The sequence below is a fragment of the Procambarus clarkii genome, chromosome 90 (assembly GCF_040958095.1).
Source record: "Procambarus clarkii isolate CNS0578487 chromosome 90, FALCON_Pclarkii_2.0, whole genome shotgun sequence".
NCBI lineage: Eukaryota > Metazoa > Arthropoda > Malacostraca > Decapoda > Cambaridae > Procambarus > Procambarus clarkii.
The window spans coordinates 17,537,794-17,554,538 of record NC_091239.1 but is presented as its reverse complement, the minus strand read 5'-3'; the positions used below and the strand labels follow the sequence as shown (position 1 = coordinate 17,554,538).

At 45.3% G+C, this 16,745-nt stretch overlaps 1 protein-coding gene across 2 annotated transcripts in view; it reads right to left on the bottom strand.

Moving 5' to 3' along the window:
• Positions 1–13,884, bottom strand: part of LOC123746622 (uncharacterized) — a 144,267-nt gene extending 130,383 nt beyond the window's left edge. For both annotated transcript variants that reach the window (XM_069318412.1, XM_069318413.1), the window contains exon 1: positions 9,874–13,884. In XM_069318412.1, coding sequence (XP_069174513.1) covers positions 9,874–12,624 — 2,751 coding nt within the window. In that variant the 5' untranslated portion in view covers positions 12,625–13,884. The remainder of the gene's footprint in view (positions 1–9,873) is intronic.
• Between the last annotated feature and the right edge of the window lie 2,861 nt (positions 13,885–16,745).

The window sequence follows — 16,745 nt, the reverse complement described above, 5'->3', positions numbered from 1 at the left end:
CTCACCTCACACACCTGCGTCACTTCACACACCTGCCTCACCTCACACACCTGCCTCACCTCACGCGCCTGCCTCACCTCACACACCTGCCTCACCTCACACGCCTGCCTCACCTCACACACCAGCCTCACCTCACACACCTGCCTCACCTCACACACCTGCCTCACCTCACACACCAGCCTCACCTCACACACGTGCCTCACCTCACACGCCAGTCTCACCTCACACACCAGCCTCACCTCACACACGTGCCTCACCTCACACGCCAGTCTCACCTCACACACCTGCCTCACCTCACACATCAATTTTCTGGGGTTCCAGGTGTGCCCAGACGGTATCCGGCCTGACCCAGACTCTTGCCTCACCATTGCTGTCATGCCTACTCCAAGGACAGCGAAGGGCGTAGGCAGGTTACTGGGGGCGGCCGGATATTTTCACCGTCACATTGAAGGTTTAACTGGCATTTCAGCACCCTTGACCGACCTGACAAAGATAAAGTTCGTTTGGAAACCGGAACATGACGAAGCATATAGTTAAATGCAGAGCCGACTACTTACGACACCGGTATTGGCCATTCCTGATTTCGATAAAGAGTGGGAGGTACACACTGACGCCAGCGGTATAGCTATTGGCGGGTGTTTAATACAGAGAGATGCGGATAATTTACCCCCATCCGGTGGCCTATTTCAGCAGAAAGGTCAAGGGACTTGAAGTTCAGTATTCGGCCACGGATCGGGAGGCGCTGGCAGTAGTAGAGGCAGATATTTCAAGCCATATCTATTTCAGCACCATTTCGTAATTTACACTGACCATCGTGCTTTAACACATATATTTTAAAAAACGCATTAAATGCCCACGAATGGTCTCACGAACTTTCGGCCCACACATTCCAGATATTGTATAAGCCTGGCCCGTCACATGTTGTGCCGGATACGTTAGGCAGGAACATCGCTACGATTAATGTAGACCAGAATACTGAAAATATCCCATCAGGAAAAAATGAGAGAATACCAGATGAGCGAGCCCAGGTGGAAAGAGATTATTGATTATTTGGAAGGGGGTCAATATCCTTCCAAACACCGCAAATTACCAATACATGATTTTGAAATGAAACACAGTGTTATATTACGTAAATAGTCAAAAAGACAGGGCATTATTACAGCTAGTTATTCCAAACGTGTTGCTTAAGTTCTCAAGTCTCAAGTTCTCCATCGAGACTGCCGTGTGAGCTGTGGGTGGTAACAAGATTCGTGAACTCTTGAACGAGGTCAAGGGTCGAGGAGCAGGTAACTACAGCTGTCACTTGGCACTTGACTCTGGGACATTCTGTCGTCCTTTAAAAGTCCCGAGAAGGGAAAACAGGAGGACCAAGGGTCTCTACCTCAACGCCTGGAAGAAGCCGGATCGACATCGACTACGCTTCAGTCATCGAACATCATCAAAAATTTTTTTATAAAAGAACATTTGGGGGAATAGTAAAGAAAGTTAAATGTTTTACCTGTTAAATTATATTGAAATAAGGCTCCGTATACCTAGTAAAGTGAATCTGGACACATATTGGTTAAATATTGAAAACTAGAATTAGTCAATATTATTCTGGTAAGTGAAATGTGGAAAAATTCTCATAGATAACTCGGTCATTAATTAAAAGCCTCCTGTGTGACAGAGGATTGCACTAAGCCTAGAACAAAAGGTTGTAGAAAAATATGTTGTGCCATTTCTTTCAGTGTATTGAAGACAGGCGGGGCGGACCAAATAGACATTGACACTCTCCAGTTGATAGACTGCAAACATTTACTGCTGAAATTTCAGCTAACACCTATGATTTAGTATATATATATATATATATATATATATATATATATATATATATATATATATATATATATATATATATATATATATATATATATAATGTCGTACCTAGTAGCTAGAACGCACTTTTCAGCCTACTATGCAAGGCCCGATTTGCCTAATAAGCCAAGTTTTAATGAAATAATTGTTTTTCGACTACCTAATCTACCTAACCTAACCTAACTTTTTCGGCTACCTAACCTAACTTAACCTATAAAGATAGGTTAGGTTAGGTTAGGTAGGGTTTTTTAGGTTCAGTCATATATCTACGTTAATTTTAACTCCAATTAAAAAAATTGACCTCATACATAATGAAATGGGTAGCTTTATCATTTCATAAGAAAAAAATTAGAGAAAATATATTAATTCAGGAAAACTTGGCTTATTAGGCAAATCGGGCCTTGCATAGTCGGCTGAGAAGTGCGTTCTGGCTACTAGGTACGACACACATATATATATATATATATATATATATATATATATATATATATATATATATATATATATATATATATATATATATATATATATATATTGAATTGTGTGCCCTGCTCTAGAGGGCACACGTGGAGGGCTCATAAAGAGCCAATGAATGTTGCTAGCTAGATTTGGCGGGTAGATTAGGGATATTGCATTTAGTTATATGAGTCAGGTGTATAATGTTTTGTTGCCAGATGTATTGGATAATTGCTGGGCTCTCAGCTGACAGTCGGGATAAATGCTGAAATTGGTAATTTTTGTATTTATGATTTTTCAACAATCAACCGAATAATCTGACGATTGTAATTTAATAGATAAGATAGCAAATTTATAGAGGCATAGGATTTATCTATTGTATAAAATAAGGGTTTGGATACTAAACCTCACTTTTTATGATATTAAAAAAAAAGGTTTATTAAATGTACTTGAGCAGGGGAGGTTAATTTAATTTAATTTTGCCCCGAGGGGCGAGTTTATTGGGCAGCGCCACTCATCTTGTGAGTGGACACACCGCCATAGCAGAATGTACAACACTCCCCAATAGGAAGAAAACCCGCTGGGTTGTTCATCCTGTCACTTGTACCCCGACACAGCTGGGACTTGCTTAACTGTCTCAAGTGAACAGCTCCTCAAACAAGAAGATTAACATTTATCAACCCTTAAAAGCTTACGTTATCTTGCGGGTGCAAAATGGGGAAATCTTTTAAGAACAGTATCAACATTTGACAAAAAGTGTTTTCCTAACTCAAACAATGTGGGGTTTATTATTCTACAGTTATTCCTAATATCTCTCAGGTGTTCACATTCACGTAGATAGTGGTCTATGTATGCAGGGGAGGTTGTAACAAGCTAAACTGGTCCTTAAAAATTGAAATTGAAATTGAAATTGAAATAAGTTTATTGAGGTAAAATACACACAAAGGGATGAGGTAGCTCAAGCTATTCTCACCCCGTTCAGTACATGGTGTTAATACATACATAGACACACATCACAAACAATAAACATATTACCAAACATTCTGAGAGATAAACATATGTATTTCCTCCTTCACAAGTAGTATGTTATCAGACGTACACACAAATACTTTTATGACCCAGGTCTTAGAAATTATTGATCTCAGATCATTGGGATTAAATTGTACCTCGTGGTTGTACACAAGTTGCAGTGAGAGAGGAGTTTTACCTGACTAGTCGGAGAAAAGGTCACTGGCCACGGATTAAGAGATTAGCAAGTTTAGAAAACCAGAACGCCTGGCTCTCTGGTATTACTAAAACAAGCGATAAATATTTCTATATATACAGTGATTGCAGGATAACCAATCTAGTTTAAGTATGTATGTTAGGTTAACATGACTGTAGAATGAAGATCAAGGTCAAGGAATCATACCAGTCTCCGTGGTGTAGTGGTAAGACACTCGCCTGGCGTTCCGCGAGCGCTATGTCATGGGTTCGTATCCTGGCCGGGGAGGATTTACTGGGCGCAAATCCTTAACTGTAGCCTCTGTTTAACGCAACAGTAAAATGTGTACTTGGTTGTAACAAGGATTCTTCGCGGCGGGGATCGTATTCCAGGGACCTGCCCGAAACGCTACGCGTACTAGTGGCTCTACAAGAATGTAACAACTCTTGTATATATCTCAAAAAAAAAAAAGTTCGTATACTGTTACAGAGAAATTGACGTCAGTTTGAGAGGGCACCAGTTCGCCGGGCGACGTATCTGACCTTCCAGGGGTCAAGGTTAGGCACCCGACGTACCCAACCTCTCATATTATTAATTCATAAAGTATAAATTCAGGCCACTAGTCAATATTGTAACTGGATATAGCCTTTTCCAAGATGCTTATAGTTTGCATATACTATACTTTCCAAGATGCTTATAGTTTGCATATACTATACTTTCCAAGATGCATATAGTTTGAAACTGATTACCATCAGTTTCAATAAGAATTCAACCATCTGGGTTGGGCAGGAAATAAGATTACCTTGTTCAGGTTAACCCAGCTTGGTAATTAATAGCCAGGCGGAGTAATATTAGATATGCAGGCGATGAGTCCCAATAACGTGGCTAAAGTATGTTGACCAGACCACACACTAGAAGGTAAAGGGACGACGACGTTTCGGTCCGTCCTGGACCATTCTCAAGTCGATTGTGTGTCGATTTAATATTAGGTAGCCTCAACCTGGAACACGGGACAGGCTAGCAGTGTGGCGTGGAGCAGCCTGGGGTCACCATCTCAACCCTCAAGCAGCCAGAACAACATCAACTTGGGACTTACAATACTACAGTAAAGTGCTTAAGAGTTGGTACAGTTAATTCTTAATCATTTGCCTCTTAGGAATATTTCAGTTAGGAAGTATTAAGTTAGGGAGTGAGTCCTTTTATTATCATTCGGTAAGCTTTGTTTTAATAAATCTTGTTTAGTATTTATGGTATTTTTGAGTTTTCACATAAATATATATGATTGTCTTTGCTGTGGCCGCCACGAGTCTGGTTTATTAGACTGAGTCAGTATATATATTACAGGCAAGCCTAGTCTATTTTAATATCAGATATATCACCTTGTTTTCGATTGAGTTCCACACTGAACGTAAAGTCATATCTCCCTTTCCAATTAATTGGGGATTAACCACCCCAAGGAATTAATGGTTAATTAATTGGTCCAAACCACAATTAATTAATCGTCACGATCGTGTAGGTTTGGTGGTGGCAGCAAGAGAAGGTCCTTGAGTTTCCTAGGGGCCCAGTACAGCGTTAGTTTGTTTGCAGCATCTAAGGCGGTCAATCTTCTAAGATTACGAGGAGCAGGACGGAGGGCTGAGAGTAGAGCTCTGAGGTCTTTAAGATAAGTTGACTAAGGGCTGAGTAGAGGACGAAGGAGAGATATTATCCAGGACCCGTTACAACCTCACACACCTGCCTCACCTCACACACCAACCTCACCTCACACACCTGCCTCACCTCACACACCAGCCTCACCTCACACACCTGCCTCACCTCACACACTTGCCTCACCTCACACACCAGCCTCACCTCACACACCAGCCTTACCTCACACACCTGCCTCACCTCACACACCTGCCTCACCTCACACACCAACCTCACCTCACACACCTGCCTCACCTCACACACCAACCTCACCTCACACACCAACCTCACCTCACACACCTGCCTCACCTCACACACCTGCCTCACCTCACACACCAGCCTCACCTCACACACCTGCCTCACCTCACACACCAGCCTCACCTCACACACCAGCCTCACCTCACACACCTGCCTCACCTCACACACCTGCCTCACCTCACACACTTGCCTCACCTCACACACCTGCCTCACCTCACACACTTGCCTCACCTCACACACCAGCCTCACCTCACACACCAGCCTTACCTCACACACCTGCCTCACCTCACACACCTGCCTCACCTCACACACCAACCTCACCTCACACACCTGCCTCACCTCACACACTTGCCTCACCTCACACACTTGCCTCACCTCACACACCAACCTCACCTCACACACCAGCCTCACCTCACACACCTGCCTCACCTCACACACCTGCCTCACCTCACACACTTGCCTCACCTCACACACCTGCCTCACCTCACACACTTGCCTCACCTCACACACCAGCCTCACCTCACACACCAGCCTTACCTCACACACCTGCCTCACCTCACACACCTGCCTCACCTCACACACCAACCTCACCTCACACACCTGCCTCACCTCACACACTTGCCTCACCTCACACACTTGCCTCTCCTCACACACCTGCCTCACCTCACACACCTGCCTTACCTCACACATTTAATACTAATATTTTGTACAATAGTTTCATAACTGTTTTCAGGAACTAAGATATTCTAGTTTCCCTTTTTAATTGCCAAGCCAAACGAGGGTGAAAGTAACTCCGCCCATTTGTTTTCCCCTCCGCCGGGAATCGAACCCGGAACTGTAGGACGACGAATCCCAAGTGCTGTCCACTCAGCCGTCAGGCCCTGGTGGGTGCACTTGTACCCCAAGGTTGCAATTCTTTGACCATATCGGGGCGCAGTCGACTAGAGCTTGCACCTGGGGAACACCCCAGCGCATAGGTTCGAATCCTCATCACGGCTCCGATAAATTTGATCATTTATATATTACGATAATGTGTGTGTGTGTGTGTGTGTGTGTGTGTGTGTGTGTGTGTGTGTGTGTGTGTGTGTGTGTGTGTGTGTGTGTGTGTGTGTGTGCCGTATTGACAATAATATCCTGCTCATCACACCACCAAACTTCAACGTTTGGGCAACTTGTAACTAGCTTCTAACAAGCAGTAACGAGTATCTAACAAGTTGTAACAACTCTCTAACACATCATAACAACCTTATAACAAGATGTGACAAGTTGTAACAATAGGGACTGTTACGATGTGTGTGGACAGGGATAGTAGTAACGCTAATTAATAATAGTATTAATAGTTATAATTGTATTAATGTTAATATCTCAGGAGAAATGGTGAAGAGAAGTAATCTAATCACTACAAGTGGTTCGACTGAACTACAAGTGGTTCGACTGTACTACAAGTGGTTCGACTGAACTACAAGTGGTTCGACTGTACTACAAGTGGTTCGACTGTATTACAAGTGGTTCGACTGTACTGCAAGTGGTTCGACTGTACTACAGTCGAACCACAAGTGGTTCTCAGGAGAAATGGTGAAGAGAAGTAATCTAATCACTACAAGTGGTTCGACTGAACTACAAGTGGTTCGACTGTACTACAAGTGGTTCGACTGTACTGCAAGTGGTTCGACTGTACTACAAGTGGTTCGACTGTACTACAAGTGGTTCGACTGTACTACAAGTGGTTCGACTGTACTGCAAGTGGTTCGACTGTACTACAAGTAGTTCGACAGTACTGCAAGTGGTTCGACTGTACTACAAGTGGTTCGACTGTACTGCAAGTGGTTCGACTGTACTACAATTGGTTCGACTGTACTGCAAGTGGTTCGACTGTACTGCAAGTGGTTCGACTGTACTACAAGTGGTTCGACTGAACTACAAGTGGTTCGACTGTACTACAAGTGGTTCGACTGTACTACAAGTGGTTCGACTGTACTACAAGTGGTTCGACTGTATTGCAAGTGGTTCGACTGTACTGCAAGTGGTTCGACTGTACTACAAGTGGTTCGACTGTACTGCAAGTGGTTCGACTGTACAAGTGGTTCGACTGTACTGCAAGTGGTTCGACTGTACTGCAAGTGGTTCGACTGTACTACAAGTGGTTCGACTGTACTACAAGTGGTTCGACTGTACTACAAGTGGTTCGACTGTACTGCAAGTGGTTCGACTGTACTGCAAGTGGTTCGACTGTACTACAAGTGGTTCGACTGTACTGCAAGTGGTTCGACTGAACTACAAGTGGTTCGACTGTACTACAAGTGGTTCGACTGTACTGCAAGTGGTTCGACTGTACTGCAAGTGGTTCGACTGTACTACAAGTGGTTCGACTGAACTACAAGTGGTTCGACTGTACTACAAGTGGTTCGACTGAACTACAAGTGGTTCGACTGTACTACAAGTGGTTCGACTGTACTACAAGTGGTTCGACTGTACTGCAAGTGGTTCGACTGAACTACAAGTGGTTCGACTGTGCTACAAGTGGTTCGACTGTACTACAAGTGGTTTGACTGTACTACAAGTGGTTCGACTGTACTGCAAGTGGTTCGACTGTACTGCAAGTGGTTCGACTGTACTGCAAGTGGTTCGACTGTACTACAAGTGGTTCGACTGTATTACAAGTGGTTCGACTGTACTACAAGTGGTTCGACTGTACTACAAGTGGTTCGACTGAACTACAAGTGGTTCGACTGAACTACAAGTGGTTCGACTGTACTACAAGTGGTTCGACTGAACTACAAGTGGTTCGACTGTACTACAAGTGGTTCGACTGTACTACAAGTGGTTCGACTGTACTACAAGTGGTTTGACTGTACTACAAGTGGTTCAACTGTACTACAAGTGGTTCGACTGTACTACAAGTGGTTCAACTACACTACAAGTGGTTCGACTGTGCTACAAGTGGTTCGACTGTACTACAAGTGGTTTGACTGTACTACAAGTGGTTCAACTGTACTACAAGTGGTTCGACTGTACTACAAGTGGTTCAACTACACTACAAGTGGTTCGACTGTGCTACAAGTGGTTCGACTGTACTACAAGTGGTTCAACTACACTACAAGTGGTTTGACTGTACTACAAGTGGTTCAACTGTACTACAAGTGGTTCGACTGTACTACAAGTGGTTCGACTGTACTACAAGTGGTTCAACTACACTACAAGTGGTTCGACTGTACTACAAGTGGTTCGACTGTACTACAAGTGGTTCGACTGTACTACAAGTGGTTCAACTACACTACAAGTGGTTTGACTGTACTACAAGTGGTTCAACTGTACTACAAGTGGTTCGACTGAACTACAAGTGGTTCGACTGTACTACAAGTGGTTCAACTGAACTACAAGTGGTTCGACTGTACTACAAGTGGTTCGACTGTACTACAAGTGGTTCGACTGTACTACAAGTGGTTCGACTGTACTACAAGTGGTTCGACTGTACTAAAAGTGGTTCGACTGAACTACAAGTGGTTCGACTGTACTACAAGTGGTTCGACTGTACTGCAAGTGGTTCGACTGTACTACAAGTGGTTCGACTGAACTACAAGTGGTTCGACTGTACTACAAGTGGTTCGACTGTACTGCAAGTGGTTCGACTGTACTACAAGTGGTTCGACTGTACTACAAGTGGTTCGACTGAACTACAAGTGGTTCGACTGTACTGCAAGTGGTTCGACTGTACTACAAGTGGTTCGACTGAACTACAAGTGGTTCGACTGTACTACAAGTGGTTCGACTGTACTACAAGTGGTTCGACTGTACTGCAAGTGGTTCGACTGTACTACAAGTGGTTCGACTGTACTGCAAGTGGTTCGACTGTACTACAAGTGGTTCGACTGTACTACAAGTGGTTCGACTGTACTACAAGTGGTTCGACTGTACTGCAAGTGGTTCGACTGTACTACAAGTGGTTCGACTGAACTACAAGTGGTTCGACTGTACTGCAAGTGGTTCCACTGTATTACAAGTGGTTCAACTGTACTATAAGTGGTTCGACTGTACTACAAGTGGTTCGACTGTACTACAAGTGGTTCGACTGTACTACAAGTGGTTCGACTGTACTACAAGTGGTTCGACTGTACTGCAAGTGGTTCGACTGTACTACAAGTGGTTCGACTGTACTGCAAGTGGTTCCACTGTATTACAAGTGGTTCAACTGTACTATAAGTGGTTCGACTGTACTACAAGTGGTTCGACTGTACTACAAGTGGTTCGACTGTACTACAAGTAACAGCAGGAGAACAGGAGTGACATTAGCAGTCATGGCAACATTAGAGGAAGGAATTATTATATTCAAATTCGTTCATTTGACGTTAAATTTAGTTGTAAACATCAGGAAGGTTAAGAAGGGGTCAGGTGGAAGTGGAGAGTGAGGAGCTCACCAGGTTAAGGAGGAAGACGTTGGTGATGGTCCTCATCTTGCGGTTCTGGAGGAGTGTGACGATCACCAGCGTGTTGCCCACTACTCCCAGCAGGAAGATAATGACGTAGCAAGGGATTCGAACCGAGCCTTCGGTGTCTAGGAGAGGTACGGAGGATGTTTGACCTCCTCCGCCAGGTTTCTTGCTGGCGGAGGTGTCTCTCATCTCTCTGTCCGCCTGGTGAGGCGCGCCGGTCGGTGGCACCTCCTGCAGGTTGTACTCATTCGAAGCTTCGTGGGTCGCGGCTTCTCTCGCGGAGTTCGAAGCATTATCCTTTAAATACTGAACTCTCCGCGAACCACCACTTCTCTCTATGTTGTTGGCTCTGTATGTATGGTAGAGGCGGTCTTGTTTCTCCTGCTGGCCACCGTTGCTGTGTATTTTGTCTATGTTGAACCCGCTTGGCGAATCAAACTCACTGTGGTCAAAAATAATCTCGGTTTGATACGGAATTGGACGCTTGTGATTAAGTACAGATTCTTCGCCCTTGTGGCTCTCCTCCTTGTAATGTGTTTGGCCTTCTTGGGCTCCAGCGATAGATGCTGATGGCTGCTTCTGACTGGAGTTCGAGTCATCTCTCGTGTGCTGAGATTTAACGTCGGCTTCTGTACGGGTCAGCAACGAGGAAGCCTCATCAGCATCACTGCCAGAACTGAATTTATCCATTAGGAAGTTTTGGTGAAGGTCTGTGGGATATGGTAGCGAGGGACTCTGCCTCCACCTGGCCACACCCAGCTCGGTGTTGTATGGTCTGACGCGGCCAACGGTAAACTTGGAGTGTGGTCGGGTACTTGAGCCCCGGAGTGGGTGTTCCAGGGGTGTGTTGGCCTCCTCAACACCTCTTCTGCCCGACACTACTGCCTGCTTTGATCTTTTCTTTTCACATTCAGAATTTTCAACTATTTCCCCTTTACTTGTTTTGATTTGGGGTTCTTCGCGGCGCGTAATGGCAGACGTCTCTCCCTTCGGGGACGGAGGTAACTTGGCCGTTATTTTTACAGCTCCTGCTATAACTCTTGCCACACCTGTCACTCTTTCATCTCCTCCCCTCGCCACACCTGTCATTGTTCCAGCATCACGCCTCGCCACACCTTTCACTGTTCCAGCCTCACGCCTCGCCACACCTGTCACTGTTCCAGCCTCACGCCTCGCCATACTTGTCACTGTTCCAGCCTCACGCCTCGCTACACCTGTCACTGTTCCAGCCTCACGCCTCGCCATACTTGTCACTGTTCCAGTCTCACGCCTCGCTACACCTGTCATTGTTCCAGCCTCACGCCTCGCTACACCTGTCACTGTTCCAGCCTCACGCCTAGCTACACCTGTCATTGTTCCAGCCTCACGCCTTGCTACACCTGTCATTGTTCCAGCCTCACGCCTCGCCGTACTTGTCACTGTTCCAGCTCTTTTCCTCGCCACACCTGTCATTGTTGCAGCCTCACTCCTCGCCACACCTGTCATTGTTGCAGCTTCACGCCTCGCCACACCTGTCATTGTTGCAGCCTCACGCCTCGCCACACCTGTCATTGTTGCAGCCTCACGCCTCGCCACACCTGTCATTGTTGCAGCCTCACGCCTCGCCACACCTGTCATTGTTCCAGCCTCACTCCTCGCCACACCTGTCATTGTTCCAGCCTCACTCCTCGCCACAGTCTCTCCTCTCATACCAGCTAAACTGGTGTTGTCTTTCTCCATGTCATTATAATTAGTCACAGACATGTTGGACACTACTCGACTCATTACGAACTTTATGTTAGTGTCGAGAATTGGATTTTTCCTGAGCGTCAGTTGATTTTTAATTTCAGTTTTATTGTCTATATCTGTCATTCTTTCCCCTTTAGGTTTACTGTAAATATTTCTATACATTTTCACTAAAGTCGATACAAAATTATCACTCATTCTCACTTTTTTATTTCCTCGACTTACAGCTTTTTTCACTCTGTCACTGATTTTTGAGTTTAGTAGTTTATGCATTTGGTCTGTCTTTTTATTTTCCTGAAATCTTAAGGTAACATCACCCAAACTGTTTTTCGATTTCTTTGACGCTGTCTGCCGACCCGATCTGTCGTGGCTGTGGCTCACCCGATCACCGGAGGCTGATGGCGGGTCAGAGAGCTCAGGGCGACCCACAGCATCGCTGCCTTCAAACCACAAGTCTTGGGACCTCTCACTCGCGTGGCCTGAAACATTGTGATCTTGGGAATACTTAGAATAAATTACGAATTTGGTGTATTCAAGAGGATTCAGCGATGAGACAGGGAGAAATATCATACCACGGGATCTGTAACTTCGAAGTCGTTGTCGCGTCGTTCTTTTTGTGCGCACGTTTGCGATTGTGAAATGCTTTAGGGGTACGGTGGGTATGGGCAGTAGGGCGTTGATGGAGGAGATGAGTTGGTAAAGCGTTTGGAGCATCGGCTTTGGCTCGGTGAGCGACAGCAATCGTTGTTTAGGTCCTTGGGGCTGTGTTACTCCCGGAAGGTCCTCCAGGTCCCTGTTCTCGAGGGCGGAGGACACGCTAGAGAACACAGAGTCACTCGTTATGACCCGTCTCACTGGAGGCTCCATGTATCCCAAAGCGCTGGCGGCCTGGTGAGCGCTGATGCTTCCCCCGACGGAGACAAGAGTCTGGAGGGCGAGAATGGCCAAGGAAGGAAGTACAGATGAAGAGACATGTGACGAAGGCGGCACCAGGGAAATAAAGAATACCATTTTAATAGTCTGAGTAACCGCAGGAGGCGGTGGACCGGAGAGCCATAGTCACTCCTTCACCTTGATCTTGACGAGAGAGACAAAGATTCTTCATATATCTATCCTTTTCACTAATGGATTCGAAGGCAGATAATAGGCCCTACCATCTTCGCGACACAAGCCATGTTTCTTGCCCCAAAAAATGTCTTCATCTTGCCAAAACTGAACAATAATAGTTTGTTTGGTCCGGGCTTCTCAGCCGCAGTCTCGTTGTGCGACAGCCATTGTCATTTGCTCCTTATTCACACTTTATTAATTATGTTCTTGAGGTTCAACACCGCCAATATTTCCATAACAGGTGTTACCGCCCGCACGACCGCAGCCGCACCCATGGTGTACCATGTTGACGGTCAGCCTTGACCGCTCTAGGTGACAGGTGGTAGGATGCCCACACGGCCAGGGGAGCCCTCTAGATGATTGACAAGGCCTGGTGAGCCCTCTAGATGATTAACAAGGCCAGGGGAGCCCTCTAGATGATTGACAAGGCCTGGTGAGCCCTCTAGATGATTAACAAGGCCAGGGGAGCCCTCTAGATGATTGACAAGGCCTGGTGAGCCCTCTAGATGATTAACAAGGCCAGGGGAGCCCTCTAGATGATTGACAAGGCCTGGTGAGCCCTCTAGATGATTGACAAGGCGTGGTGAGCCCTCTAGATGATTGACAAGGCCTGGTGAGCCCTCTAGATGATTGACACGGCTCACCTAGCCGTGTCAATTACCTACAGATGACTGAGGCGGCCAGGTGAGGACTCCAGGTGCTACATGAGGACAGTCCACCACAGGGACGTGAGTGATAAAACGGGGACAAGATCAAATATTTATATATGGGAATTTGGGTGTTGCAAGTGAGTGGGGTCCAGGTGAGTGGGGTCCTGGTGAGTGGGGTCCTGCTGAGTGGGGTCCAGGTGAGTGGGGTCCAGGTGAGTGGGGTCCTGGTGAGTGGGGTCCTGGTGAGTGGGGTCCTGGTGAGTGGGGTCCAGGTGAGTGGGGTCCAGGCAAGATACCCGGGGGTGAGGAGTGTGTAGCGAGGCGAGTGAGGCAGTGAGGGAGCGCGCGTCACACCGACCTCCTCCCGACGACACCAACTGGCGACTGACTCAGACACGGGTCCTCACTCCCTCCCACCTCCCATTACTCCCTCCCTCCATTACTCCCTCCCTCCAAGCACTACTCCATCCATCACGTTGTGGGGTAATAATTTAAACAACAACAAACTAGTAGCAGACACACCACCTCCGCTAACACCACAACGACCCTAGTAAACACTCACCAGGACTCGAGACATCATTACGGGCTATTCATGCCCGTGCCACCTCTTGGGTGGCTTAATCTTTATCTTTATCGAGACATTACCTCACTATGTGTCGGGGAACGTCAGGCTCAACTACACGTCACGTGCTCACGCCCATCGTGACGTGCTCACGCCCATCGTGACGTGCTCACGTCCGTCATAGACTATGCCGCACCAGTATTGTACACCTACTCCCAAAGCGATATGAAAAGGCTCGAAGCATAGAGAATAAGTCATGACAATCATTCTTGGAGTTCCAAGAACTGCCAAATCGTCTAATCTACGAGAGGAGTTGTCCCTTCCCAGTGTTAAATGCAGAATTAAGGAACTGCAGAATGCTAAGCTTGCAATTATGATAGCCAGAGATCCCCATTACAATGATATTACAATGATACTTTCAGGGGTAAACAGGAGAAGCAGAAAATGGCATCACAGATCAGTCCGCTACCTCGAAGAGCTTCACCTGCTTGAGCAAGCCCGTGAGCTCCTGCCTGTAGAGAGGTTACCTCCCTGGGAGGATGACTCATGCAGGATTATCATCAATGAATGGCAACGAAAAAGTCCAACATGATAACACAAGAAATGAGGCACAAGTATCTCGAGGAAATTTATAAAGAAGCCGGAGATGAACTAGATCAAATCTACACTGACGGGTCATCTAATCCTGTCAATAGCAGGGCTGGTGCAGCATACACGGTAATTAGGAATAATGCTTTTCAACGCAGAAATGAAGAGAAAGCCCGTATTGAGAACTGTGCCTCTTCAACGCAAGCAGAGCTAACTGCTATTGTTATGGCGTTAAGGTTCCTTGAAAGAAACACTAATGGCGCAGTGATTTGCACTGACTGAAAAGCAGCACTTTAAAGCCTAAGTATAAATCGGGCCGAAAATCTTGCAATAGTCGCTGACATTTAGAGAGCTGTGAGAGTACAAACCAACCAGGGAAGAATCGTCTTGTTTCTGTGGATCCCCTCCCATGTTGGGGATCCCCTCCCATGTTGGGGATCCCCTCCCATGTTGGGGATCCCCTCCCATGTTGGGGATCCCCTCCCATGTTGGGGATCCCCTCCCATGTTGGGGATCCCCTCCCATGTTGGAATATGTGGGAATGAACGAGCAGATGTGCTGGCTGCTGAAAGCGCTGAAGGAGACCATATTGAATACTTCATACCCAAGACTCTACTACAAATTAGAGGTATTATCAGGCAACATCACCGTGACAAGGTAACTGAGGAAAGGAAGATAGAAGCACAAACCAGTGAATCTGTACGATGGTACAACATGGTTGCAGCTGGCAATCCCAATCATTATGGCCGAAGAGGAGGAGGACGAGGGAGAGAATCAGTAATAGCGAAAATCCGTCTTGTATACAAATATCCATGGAGATATGGAATGGAAACGACTGTTGATCAGCAAAGTTGCAGAATTTGTGGTGAGAGTGATGGACACCGCCTTGAACACTATCTATCGTGAATGTGAACACCTGAGAGACATTAGGAATATGTGTAGAATAATAAACCCCACATTGTTTGAGTTAGGAAAACACTATTTGTCAAATATTGATACTGTTCTTAAAAGATTCCCCCATTTTGCATTAGCAAGATAACGTAAGATTTTAAGGGTTAACAGATGTTAATCTTCTTGTTCGATGAACTGTTCACTTGAGACAGTTAAGCAAGTCCCAGCTGTGTCTGGGTACAAGTGACAGGATGAACAACCCAGCGGGTTTTCTTCCTATTGGGGAGTGTTGTACATGCTGCTATGGCGGTATGTCCACTCACAGGATGAGTGGCGCTGCCCAATAAACTCGCCCCTCGAGGCAAAATTTAAAAAATTTAAAAATTTATCACTGCTGCCATATTCACTCTAGTGTTGATGATGATATCCTCATAATGCACCCAGAGTCTGCCAGTGCAGACTACTTATCACATGGCCCTCTATGACTAACCTTCCTGTGTGATGGGGATTTTTACCATCACGTAGCTAGCTTTATGACACACTGTACTCCCCTTCACATAGTCTAGGGCAGCTGCACAAATGCACACGTACCTAAATGTGTTTATATAAATGAAAAGTGTCCTGTCAATCAGTTTCCCAACAATCACTCATTATTAAGCATGCAGGACAACATTATTATCTCTTATCAAATATCTCACAGGGGACAAGAGCAAAGAAATCTCTAAAAATCAAACATTAATGATAATAGAAATACAATAAATACATATGATACGACAACGTGAGATCCTAAATTCACTTCCCGATCCTAGGCTGTGCCGCTGCCTCGCCAACACTACAGGTATAATAATACTAATAAAATGATAAGACTAATCTTTATTCAGATAAAAGTACATACATACAAAATGAGTTACAAGCAGGATGTTGGATTTCTAGAAGGAGCTAGTATATAGTATCCTTAAAGCTACTAATATGTTTCGGGCAACCTGGATTGACTCTGCACGTGTATGTATATGTAAATGGGAATATATATATATATATATATATATATATATATATATATATATATATATATATATATATATATATATATAGAATTGCAAGAATTATCGCCTAACATAAATATACATTTTTGTATATTTATGTTAGGTGATGTTGGAGGGTGAAGAGCCTCCCCCAACCCCCCCTCACTCAAGGCTACTGTCCTTGTCTTGATCAATCTTACAAGATACAAATCTTGTTATCACTATCAGTGTCTATGTCAAATAAAACTGAATTTTTCACTTCAATTCACTACGTCACTTGCAACAATTACAGTGATAGCACCAAACAGGTAA